Here is a 12,128-nt window from a genome sequence, read left to right on the forward strand (position 1 = left end):
TGCAGGCCTCCGATGGGGCACAAAGCATTTCATATGATTACATACGAGTCCTAATTGTATCTGAGCAGGAGTCCTGAGTGTGTCAGACAATCTCTTCCTTTTTCTAGGTGACAGAGTGTAGCAATTAAGAGGATGGGGTCCACAGCCAGATGGCCAAGAATCAAATCCCAGTCCTCCCCCCCCACCCTCAGCTGATGACCTTCGGCACCACCTCCGTTTCCTGGTCTGTCAGCAACGCCCCCCTCATCGGGTTGCTTGAGGATTAAATGAGATGCAAGGACAGTGTTTAGCATATTGCCTGGCCCCTAGTGAGCGCTCAGTAAATGTGTGCTATTATCGTTGTCGTTGCTGAGTCAGAATGTGGTAAAAGTAATGAGAGAAGGAGGGGAGAAGTGAGAAGGACCTGGAACATCAGAGCAAGGTGCTCTGTTTTGTCCTATCGACAATGGGGCCGCGGAGGCTTTTAAATAGGGGGGACACCAGCAGAAATAGAAAGGTGTTTTAAATCCAGTGGATGGTGGTGGCACTGCTGACCAGCCAGGAGGACCACTGGTGAGTCTGGCCACCTTGCTCTTTATGCACAATCTTACCTCAGGGACTTTTCACTTACTGTCCCCTCTGCCTGGAATGCTCCCCTGAGAGAGCAAAATGGTTCACTCCCTCATTACCTGACATTTTTTTGTTTATCTCTTTGTCTGGTGTCTTTCCTACCAGAATGTAGGCAACTGTATCCCCAGGGCCCAGCACAATGCCTGGCACACAGTAGGTGCTCAACGAACATCTGTTGAGTGAATTCAGAGTAGGGGGCTGGGCAGCAGGTGAAGGTTCTTTCATCCATCCTCCCCCCACCCCCGATGCCATCCCCCCCCCCCCCCCAGCCCTGAACACGTGCTTGGTGCATACTAAGAACCCCAGACAGCTAGCTATTAGATTATAGCTAGTTCAGGCCCCTGTCAACTTCAGGTTCATTTCAGTTTAGGAAAAGTCTGCTCCAATGACCTCCCTTCATTCTTGGAGTAGTCTGCTGCTTTCTAGGGCTGCCTTGAGGCCCTCCCTCCTCAGTGGCTGCCCTGGCCTTTAAACTCTGGATGGGAAGGGTCATTCCCACTAGCTGGCAGGGGATCCTCCTTGCCAGTAATCTCCAAGACCAGAAGGAGCTGCTTCTTAACAACCATCATGGGACTCAGACTGCCTAGGTTCAAATCTAGTCTCCCCTACTTCATCTGTGTGTCTTCAGGCAAGGTCCCTGACCTCTCTGAACCTCAGTTTCCTCTCGAGGATTAGGTGCACTCATGTGTGTAAAAGGTCAGGTGTCAGGGAGGCACTAGTTACCTCACTAGCTAGTATTTGTCAATAGGAAAGGGGAAGGAGCTGGAGGGGAGAACGCGGCATCAGGGAGGACGAGAGGGGCTCAGAGATGGGGGGTGGGGGTTCAGAGAGAAGGGGGGACTGAGGGGTCTCTTCAGGAGACCAGGGCTGGGGAGAGATGGAGGTGGGGTCAGGGAAGAGGGTAAAGTCTCAGAATTCAGCCCTGCAGACTGCAGTTCAGGGAGGCAGGCAGACCCCCTCCCGTCCTGGTTTCCTGCAGGCTCCCGGCCCCTGGCAGTCCTGCTGCCCCGCCTCTGCTGAATGACTGGGAGGCGCTCAGACAGGCAGCTTCTGTGTCTCTTTAATATCCTCTAGGCCCATCCAACCCCCACCCACCTACCCACTCCCACTCCTGCCGCCTTGAAGGGTGGAGGCCTGGGTGCCCCCTCCCCCAGCCCAAGGACTAAGGCACCAGGTGGCTGCAGCAGGCCGGCCCAGACGCAGAGACGCACAGACGGAGGACACACTGACTGCAGACGCAGACAAGCAAGGCGGGCATGGGGGCAGGGGCAGGGATCAGGCCGCCGCGGGACTCCCACAGGCTCTGGGCCCGTCCTGGAGGCCTTGGGAGGCCCAGACAGCCCCCGATGGGGACCAGTCGGGAGGAAGAGGGGCGCCACGACGGGGCGGGCTCCTCACTTGCCGCCTTTGCGGGACAGACACCGCGGGAGGCAAGAGAAAGTCTGCTTGACGCGCGCCAGCAGCGGCAGCGGCCGGTGGGCTTCCCGGGGCGACCGCGGCACCAGGCGCTGCAGGGTCCCCTCGGAGGCCGCAGAGTGCGGCGCGGGGGAGGCGGCCGAGCTGGCAGAGCCCTGCCGGCAGCGTTTGCACAGCGGCAGCAGCGCACGCACCTCCTCCTCGTCGCGGAAAGGGCTCTCTCCGAAGCGCTCCTCCAGCTGTCGGCGAAGCTGGCGTGGGGACGTAAGGCGGGGCGGGGGTCGGTGCCAGGTTGCCGGCCGGTCCGGTCCCCAATCCTCACAGCCTCCGCTCTTCTGTGAGCTTACCACACCTCGCTAAGCCCCTCCCATTCCTAAGCATCCTTAGCCTCCCTCCTGAGTTTCCATCCCCTTCATTGAGCCCGCCTCCCCTATGAGTCCCCTCTCTCTCCCTGAATCCCCTTCCCCTTTAACACTCCATCTTCCAGACCTGCTAAAGTGACCCCCACCTGCACAGTGAGGACCACCTTATACCCTCCCTCCGCAGCAACTCCACTCAGGCAGGGCCTCCTCCTCGCCTGCCTCCTTCCTAAGGCAGCCTTGCAGATAGGCGTCTGGGTACCAGCCCGCCCCCTGAGGACAGCCTTCCTGAACTTGTTGCTTCTCCCTCTCTCTCTCTCTCTCTCTCTCTCTCTGTGTCTGTCTCTCCCTCTCATCCCTTTTTCCCAGGGAGGCCTCAGTTCCTGACATTTCCCTGTGCCGTTTGCCCAGCGGGCATAAGAGACGGAACTGCTTTGGCCTCCGGGGACTCGGGGATGGACGGTCTCCCCAGAGGAGCCAAACTCAAATGCCTTCAGGTTCCAGGCTTGTAGAACAGGCAGTGCTGGGACCTGGTCTAGCTCAAAGGCATTCAAATTCTAAATTAAAAAAGAAAACACCTGGCTGGCCAAACAAATACACCTAGATTAGCTCAAGGGCCACGAGTTCGAGACCCCAGAAAAATCTGCCGCCAAGTCTGAAGCACTGGCCGAATTCTGTCCAGTCGGTGCTCGGCTCAAGTGGGCGAAGAGTTTCCCACCCCACCCCAGCCCCGCCCCAGCCCCTACCTTCCCGGAATTGCCCCAGCCAAACTCTTCAAGCTGCTGCCTAAAGCCTGGGTTGGGGTTGGCGATGGGCCGAGTGGCCTTGATGGCTTCAAGCACGTCCCGCCAGCCGAGCCCTGTCACCGTCATCACATACGCCGTCACGATGGTGGTGCTGCGCGAGATGCCTGCAAAGCTGGGAGGCCCCCCACCCCCGGGCTTCAGGTAAGGCCCAATCTCCTCTGTGCCCGCCAAGCACCCCATCCCCACCTCTTGCCTCTTGAGCTCCAACCACAAGGAACCTGCCAGGACCTGTCTTTCCACCTCCAGGCCTTTACCCATGCTGTTCCCTCTGCCTGGAGAATCCCCCAAGCATTCTCCCACATTAAAGGCCTGAGTGAAACATCATTTCATGCATTCACTCAACAAACATTTCTTGATCATCTGTTATTTTTCAGATACTGGGGATAGAGGGGGGAATAAAACAGACATGGTCTCTGCCATTCCGGGGCTTCCAGGGTGGTAGGGGAGACAGACACTAACCAGGGAAACAATTTCAGGTGGTGCTAACTGCTTTGAAGATGAGTCAGGCCTAGGAGATGGTACAGGAAGAGGTATTAATCTAGCGGCAGGAGGGCAGGGATGGGGAGGATGAGGGAAGGGGTTCCCAAGGAAGTGACATCAAGCTGAGTCCTGAAAGATGGGGATTCTGCGCTGCAGGTAGGAAGATATAAGGTGGGAGCCTGGTGGATGTGAAGAACAGGGAGACGGCCAGTGCAGCTGGAGCAAGGGAAAGAGGGAGAGAGGGGGAGAGACGAGGCAGGAGGGAGCTGAGTGTATGGCTGGGGCTCCAGCAGAGCCGCCCTGAGCCGGGCATAGGCTGGGTTCTCAGTGAGAAGTTACGGAATGAATGACATCAACTGGGCCAGGGGCCCCTGGGAAGAGTCAGGGGTCCTGCCTCCCAGCCTGGGGTTCCCCACCACCCTGCACTATCGCCTCAAAGGCCTGGAGGGGAGGAGAGGACTATTGGAGGGTGCTGGTCTACCTGCGTGACTTCACCTAGTCCTGCCAATAGCCTGTCAGGTCAGCATTCTTCTCCCCATTCTACAGATGAGGAAATGGAATCTCAGGGAGAAACAGCCATGGCCATGGCCACACGGCGGGGAAGGGATAGGGCCCTGATCTGAGCCCCTGATCGGCCTCTGTCAGACGAATGGTGGACTGTCAGGCATTGTGATGGGCTGCAGAAGATCTGTCACAGGCTCCTCCTTCCCCAGAGGATGAGTGTGTGTTCGGGACTTCCTTCCTCTCCCCCCAGGCCCCTCTTAACTCACCAGTGCACAAGGCAGTTCCCCCCACTGAGGCGGCAACAGTGGATGAAGTTGATACATTCTTTGAAGTGCTTCTTGCTGGAGAAGAAAGCAAGAGGGTGGGCAGCGCTGGGGGGCAGGTCTCCTAGGAGTTGCCCCCTTCCCCATTTATGGGATGGCAAGAGACAAAGCGCCCCGGGGTCCTCCGGTCAGCTAGCACATACAGTGAGCAGGGGCCTGTACTATCCCACGAGGAGGGGGTGTGTGTAAAGCAATAAGGGGGCGTTTCAGGCAGTAGGAGGTCCAATAATGGCAAATCCTACCACAGGCAGGAGCACCTCTCCAGCGGGCCCTGTGGATTCTATTTTCATGGGTGGTTTATCTTGACCTTTGAAGGAAATGGGAGGGAGGAGACACAGGAGTCCCACTCCTCTGGGCTCTGCAATCAGAGCACCTGGGGACAATGGTGGTCAGCACGAGGCCAGGAGCAAGACTCCCAAGGGGCAGGAGTGTCTTGTCTGGGTCCTTCCCAGGCTGAGAGGGACTGCTGCTAATAACATGAACAAAAGTCCTGCTTTCTGAGCCCCCATTACACTCCAGGCCCTGTCTGCGACTCTCCGTCTGTGCTATCTGATCTTTGAAAGCCTCCTTGATGCTGATCGCACCCCTATTTCCCTCTCGGGGAGGGGAAGCGATTTTTCCAAGGTCACACAGCAAGTAAATGGCAAAGCCTGGCAAGAACCCAGATGTCTCAACTCCAAGGCCAGGAACAGGCTGAGCCTAACCCTTTCAAATCCTTTGGGGCATCAGATCTGTTCTCCATTAATTCTGGGAGGTTAAGACTCTTGGCCAGGGGCATAGGCAAGGGCATGACTGAGACCGCGTCAGACCTGGGTCTGGGTGACCACCTGTGCTGGGATCTTAGGACAGAGTCCTCTTTGTCCTCCCTCCGACCACCTCCCACTCTCCCTACCGCCACCATAGGAAGTAGCTGTCTGTCCATCTGTCAGTCCGTCTAGGGGAACTTACATGGGTACCTCAGGGGTGTCGGCCACCGGGATGCGAAGGTATGTTATGTCCTGAAAATAAAAAACACGCATGGGCAGTGGGGGGACCCTTGCCTGTACCCCCTTACCCAAGCCTGGGCTGCCCAAGCACCTCATGACCCAACGCCAGTTCCTGCCCCTCTCCGGACCACTGTCATCCTCTCTGTCCCAAGACAGTAGACACCATCTCCTAGTGTCTCCCAGCTCTGACCATCTGTGGTTCCAGAATCTTCTGAGGGGATGGAATCCTAAACCCATAGGTGACTTGAGCACGAGGACTTGATAAAAAGGATCCAGGGACCTTTTATTTAATAGCCGGGAAAGGGCCACTTAAAGTGGCTCCCCTCCAAATGATCATACTGTAAGAAGGGCAAAGCAGCTTTTATCATCTTGAAAAGAAACAAAAACTATGAACATAAGTTTAGAGTTCATGAATTGTGGTTATAAAACTATACGCTAATTATTAAAATAATCAAGGAATGAATTGTCAGTAATTTCTCCAACAAACTTTCTACAACATCCTTCACTTTATGCTTAACTGTCACACAAGAGAATCAAGAGGATTTCTGCCCACTGCCCCAAGAATCACTTTTCTCAAGGACCTCTCTTAATCCTTTGATATTCAAAGGGCTCTTTTCCAGTGTCTGTCCCGGCCCCCCCCCCCCCCATCCAGTGGCTAAGGGACCCCCGGCCAGGTCCTCATTGGTTAATGGCTTTGTGTGACTCCAGCCCTTCTCTCACTCACTGCCCAAGGGCACGCAATCCTGCATCTTTTGCAAGGTTTGCAATTTCACTTTGCAACACATTTGGCCTTGGGTTTGCAGGGCATTATCAAACTGACTGGTAATTTCACTGATGGATGGGGATGAGGAGGGCGAGTGCTTGTGAGCAGAGGGCAGGCCTGTTAGAGCAGGGACTCGTTTTGCAAGCAGTCATTTCATTAGTAAATACACTCATAACTTGACAACCTTCCCCATGCAATCTGGAGTAGGCATGACTGCGTACTCCAAATACTCCAGAACGAGCCTGCCCTGGGCAGCAAAATCAGACTCCATTGATCTGGAAATTTCTTCTTTGAAACACACTGAGAATCACAGATTATTGGAGGTGGTTCATAGAGACACTCAAATCTGACTCACGGGGAAACTAAGGCCCAGAGAGGGGAAGGACCCTGTCCAAGGTCACACAGCAAATCTGTGACAGAACCTGTTCTGGATCTCAGATCTCCAGAGCCTGTCCCACAGTTCTTTCCTTTCATCAAGTGACACAAACTCTAACAGATAAGGAGGAAGGCGCTCTGTTTAAGGGATAAGAATATGATTAACTTTGTTATTATAGCAGCTGTAATTTATTGAGTACCTAATATGTGACTCTCAACAACTCAGTGAGGTTGGTACTGTTATAAAATTCCCCTTTACAGATCAGGCAACTGAGGCTCAGAAAGGTGAAGTCCTGTGCCCAAGGTTACAGAGAGAATAAGTAGTGAAGCTGTGAACGTGGGCCTCCTGACTCCAGTACATGAGGTCTGGATTTCCTACGTTCCTCCTCTGAGTCATAACCCCCTCACTCCCTCTTTTCCAGGACTCAACAATACCAGCACCAACTCTTCCAGCAGGGGCCAGGCTTTACAGTGTGAAAAGCATCTTCCCTACCTGCAGCCCCTTTGCATCCTCACAATAGCCCCCTGGGGGCTGCCCCTCTGGAGGCAGAGGGAGCGGAGGCCCAGAGAGGTGAAGTCACAAGCCCTAGGTCACACAGCAAGACACACAGCCCAGAATCATCCATTTGGAGTCATTTATTCAGTTGGGCAATGGGAAGCCCTTGTGGGGGCCTCTTTATGGTTCAGTGTGAGCCCGCTAGGGCCAGATGGCCTGTGTTAAAATTCCAGCTCCTTAACTTCCTGACCTTAGGCAAGTTAAACGTTACCTCTCTGGGCCTCAGTTGCCAAATAGGGATCAAATAGGGATGATAACGTAAAACAGGCCAGTTTTTAATTGAAGGAGTTTGTATGGGTCAGGAAGGCAGTATAGGACCTGGCACATGACAGGTACTTGATAAAGGAGTGCTGTGGGGGTCTGAAGCCCCCTCCCCACCTATGCGCAGCCCTGGCATGGGGGGAAGGACTACCTGCAGCAGAGGCTGGGGTGACTCATGGATGGAGATGATGTGTGTGATCTTATTCCGGCCCAGCTGATCCGGGTCTTTGGCATCTGAAAGAAACAGGATGCTTAAGCCAATCCCGCAGGTGTGACTGACATGTTCCTGACGGCCAAGTGAGGCGGGAGCTCGCTGCCCAGCTCTCCTCCTCACCTTTCTCTCTCCACCTTGGCCCATCCTCCGCCAGCTCCCCACTCTTTCATCACCTCCTGCTCTGGCATGACAGGTCCCACCACACCCCTAGGCTTCAGTCTTGCCACCGGGGCGCCCACAAGTAACAGCTCAACATCTCCCTGGCCTTGCCCATTCTGTTCTTTCCATTGCAAACACGCTTTCCTGGCATATCCTTGACCCGGCAATTCTACTTCTAGGAATCTGGTCTACAGAAGGGTTCGCTCACAGAGAAAGCTGTGTGTAGTGGACGATGTTCTCTGCAGCACTGCTTGTAACAGTAAACACCTCAGAAACAGTTAAAAATGGGAACACTCTAAATGTCCATCAAAAAGGGATTGGACAAATAATGATAGATTCATACTTGAACACTGTGCAGCCACTAAAATGTTCTCTTATGTGCTGAGGTGCAAGGATGTCACAATATATTATTAAATAGGAAACAGGTTACCGAACAGCATGCAGAAGAGGTTTCCATTTTTGTTTTAAATATTCTATCTGTATCCGCAAAGATCTGTGAAGCTGACCCAGGGATATACTGCCCGTTGCCATCAGTGGTCATCTCTAGGGGCTGGATCTCCATCTGCAGACCTTTCACTGTCAGAGTAGATGACACACATCCCCTCTATCTCCATACGTCCACTTCCTCATTCAGCACATTCACTGAGTGTTACCATGTGCGGCCTTGACTGGCACGGAGGTATAGGGTCAACTTCCTGGCCCCTGTCCTCATGGGGCTACACACTTAAAGAGGATTCCAACTTTACTGAGCCAAATACTGAGAAATCAAGCGGCGTCGACTGCTGAGGTAGCTCCCAGGGATGAAGGGACCAGGGTTTACCGGAGAGGAGCACCTGAGCCCAGTGGGGAAGTGGGGGATGGGGAAGGCCCTGCCCCGGTTCAGACGCCCCTCCCTCTCTGAAGCTTTCTTTGACTCCGTAGATGGAAGTGACTTTTCCTACCTCGGGTCCGCCAAGCCCCAGAGCAGTCCATCTCTTAGCACAGGCCTGGGACAGGACGGGGCCATAGCCTCGGGACAGAGTGGGCAGTGCTCACCAATGAAGTTTCTGAGGTAGAAACTTCTACCTCTGAGGAGGAGGTGGCGGGGTGGGGGGAGGGGCGGGGGAGGCTTCCCAGCCAGAAGCAACACCTCCAAACAGACTCCCCACCCCGAGCCTCAGTGCCGGAAGAACCCTTCGAGGTGGGTGGGCCTTGTGCTGAGGCTCGGAGCAGGTGCAGACTTGCCCAGTGGCTAGGGCTCTTAGCCCTTTGCACTGGGGACACTGCAGGGCCCACGTGGCCCTTAGTCCTCATGAGCTCTCTCCCCCTCCCAGCTTGGCATTGCTCCCCTGGCCCCAGCCCCATTCCTGAGCGTGTCCAAGGTGCGTGGGCCAGAGTGTGGATGGTGGACACAGGCCTGGGACAGGCAGAGTGCCATGGCCTGGGGATGGAGTGGGCAGTGCTCACCGATGAAGTTTCCGAGGTAGAGTCCAGGAAGAACCTGCGGGAGAGAGAGCCAGGCTCAGCGGGGCGGGGGCTGCACACCCTCCCACCCAGTGGCTGGGGTCCCACAGCCCCTCTCCGTCCCATGAAGGGTGTCTGGACCTCAGGAGTCAGGGAGCAATCTCCTCTCTCCCGCGGGCCCAGACTCTCTGTGAGAGGGGTCTGGGGAGGGTAGAAGGGGGGCACCAAGGGAGGTCAGCTTGGGTAGGGGTGAGAGGAGAGAGGAGGGAGGGCAGAGAGACCTATGGGGGGAAGGTAGGAGGAGCACAGAGGAGGGGGCAAGGGGAGAGGCGGACTGGCCAGGAGGGGTGGCCGGGAATGCAGAGGAGGAAGGAGTGGGAAGGCCGGAAGAGGGGAAAGGATAGAGAAACGGCAGCAGAGAGACTCCAAGGAGTCAGAGACAAGCGAGACAGAGACACATGTAGACAGAGATAGGGACTCAGCGAGAGTGGGAGTGACAGAGAGCCACAGGAAGACACAGCAAGAAATACAGAGTGACAGAAACAAGCAGAGAGAGGGAGGCACAGGGAGACAGAGACACAGAGATACGGAGCCAGAGAGAGACGAGACAGCCCCAGAGAGACACAGAGAGAGATACAGAGACTCAGCCGGAGCCAGAAGGTCAGAGCCGGGCAGAGCGACCGGGTCGGAGCGGGCGCCGCGCCGGGGCGGGGGCGGCCAGGGCGGGCTGCTCGGTCCCCGCCCCCCTACCTTGGTCATGCCATTCCCCATGATCCCGGGGGCGGGGGTCCGGGCGCACCCCCAGCTCGCCGCCCGGAGCGCGCTCGGGTCACAGCTGCCCTGATGGCCCAGGCCCGGCGCCTGCAGCCTGGCGGGGAGCAGGGGGCCCGGCGTCCGCGGCCCCGCCCAGCCCTGCCCGGCCGCCGCCGCCGCCACCGCCCGCCGACCCCCGGCCTGCGAGGGAAACGATGGTGAAGCCGCCGCTGCCGCTGCCGCTGCCGCCGCCACCGCCGCCGCAGGCTCCTCCTACCCCCTCGGTCATGTGGGCCCCCCCCTTCGTGGGTCGCGGCGGGGGGCTGGACAAAGCCCCAGTGTGCCGGGCCCAGGGCCCGCGGGACAACGGCAGCTTGTTGGGGCCGCGTGGGGCCGCCACCTCCGGAGGTGGGGGCGGGGGCGCTCCCCCCACCCTGGCACTGTCAGGCGCGGGCGGGGCGGGGGTGGGGGATGGAAAGAGCCCCCAGCCTGGGCTCGGAGACTCCGGTCTCAGTTCCGGCTCTGCCTGGACCTTCCCGCGGGCCCTGGGGCAAAGCACCCAGCTCCTCTGGCCTCAGTTTTCTAGCAGAAACGTGGTGGGGGTTGGCCTTTGACCGCTATGGGTCCTCTGATTTTCATGTTCTGTTTGAGACGAGAAAAGTGGGTAATTCCTTCCTTCTGTACATTTCCTCTCCTGCCCCGCCCCCCAAGCAGGTATCCTACCAGCCAACCATTCTCCTTTGCCGCTCATGCAGCCATCTGTCCTCCCATCCTTCACTGGTCCATCCATCCACCCACCCATCCATCCATCCATCCATCCTCCCATCCACTTTGGCCTCTATGAGTATGGTGCCATCTGGGTCAGCTCTGCTGGGACCAGGCATAACTGCCCCGAGAGGCCCCAAGAAAGCAGAGGTAAATATGAGGAGAGGGAGCTGAGGGAGAGTTAGTGTCACCTGGGTCCCTTGAGTAAAGGAGACTACAACAGGATGTAGTTAGAGGCAACAGTCCTGGAAGGTGAGTCTGGAGACCAAGGTTCCAGGCCTCATTCCCCTCTGACCTGCTGGGCGAGCCTGGGCAAGTCCCCTTGGGGTCCCAGCTATCCTGTGTGTCTCTGTGTGTTGAGGTGAAGCCCTTCCTGGCTACTAGCACCAAAGGTGAAGAGTGTAAAATAATTGAGACCAGACACCTCCACGGGGACTGAGATCGAAGCAGCTGAACCAGCTATCACCTGCCCCTCTTCATCCCCGGCTGTGAGACGATGGCGGCACAGAGCAGGATAGAAAGTCGGCAGAATCTGTTTGAGATGCAGTGACTGGAGAAAAATAAAACTGTCCCGTGTTTCTTCCTCAAATTCACAGCGTGCATGGGGCTACCTGACTCAGCTCTCTCTGCGCCCAGGGTTCTCATAAAAAACAAATTATTCAATAAACACTTGCTAAGCACCCACTATACAGCAGGTACTAGAACACAGGTGGGTAAGGCGGAGACGCTGCCTCCCTTCATCGGCTAACACTCTAGACCAGCACAGCCCAAGAGAAATATAGTGTGAGCCACACGTGTAATTTTAAATTTTCTAGTCGCCATATTAAAAAAGTAGAAACAGGTGGTTAAAAATGTTTTTATTTAACCCAATATATCCAAAATATTATCACTTCAACATGTAGCCATTATTTAAAAATTATCGACATATCTTACATGCTTTTTATTGTATGAAGACTTTAAAATCCAGTGCGCATTTTACACTTTGAGCACATCTCAGTTCAGACTAGCCACGTGTCAAATGCTTAACAGCCATGTGTGGCTGGTAGCTTCATATTGGACATCTCAAGTCTAGGAGGGAAGGCAAATGCAATAAGAAAACAGACAAAGTATTTACAAATGGTCATGATTTTCTGTGAAGGGAACAAAAGGGGAGGCAGGAAGAACCTCTCCAAATAGGTGATATTCCAGCTGATATCTGACCTATAAGAGAGACCCAGCTATTTAAGGAGTGGAGAGTTTTCCAGTAGAAGGAACAGCATGGGCAAGGGCCCTGTGGTGAGAAAAGCTTGGCATTTGGGAGGTGCCAGTGGGACTGGAGGGAGGGAGCCCAGGGGAGGTGGTGAGAATGAAGCCAAA

At 55.6% G+C, this 12,128-nt stretch overlaps 1 protein-coding gene and 1 long non-coding RNA gene across 2 annotated transcripts; one reads left to right on the forward strand and one right to left on the reverse strand.

Moving 5' to 3' along the window:
- Nucleotides 1–1,655: 1,655 nt before the first annotated feature.
- On the reverse strand, nt 1,656–10,254 carry DUSP15 (dual specificity phosphatase 15). The gene is made up of 7 exons (XM_014845046.3): nt 10,005–10,254; nt 9,258–9,291; nt 7,590–7,672; nt 5,446–5,495; nt 4,441–4,515; nt 3,131–3,302; nt 1,656–2,276 (listed from the first exon to the last, which is right to left on the reverse strand). Exons 1-7 carry the CDS (start codon nt 10,023–10,025, stop codon nt 2,004–2,006), a joined length of 708 nt encoding a protein of 235 aa, XP_014700532.3. The 5' UTR covers nt 10,026–10,254; the 3' UTR covers nt 1,656–2,003.
- LOC123277164 (uncharacterized) lies at nt 9,631–11,358 on the forward strand. The gene is made up of 3 exons (XR_006513898.2): nt 9,631–9,914; nt 10,722–10,922; nt 11,134–11,358. It is a non-coding gene; the product is annotated as an uncharacterized lncRNA (long non-coding RNA).
- The last annotated feature ends 770 nt before the right edge of the window (nt 11,359–12,128 follow it).

This window comes from Equus asinus, chromosome 15 (assembly GCF_041296235.1).
Source record: "Equus asinus isolate D_3611 breed Donkey chromosome 15, EquAss-T2T_v2, whole genome shotgun sequence".
Lineage (NCBI taxonomy): Eukaryota > Metazoa > Chordata > Mammalia > Perissodactyla > Equidae > Equus > Equus asinus.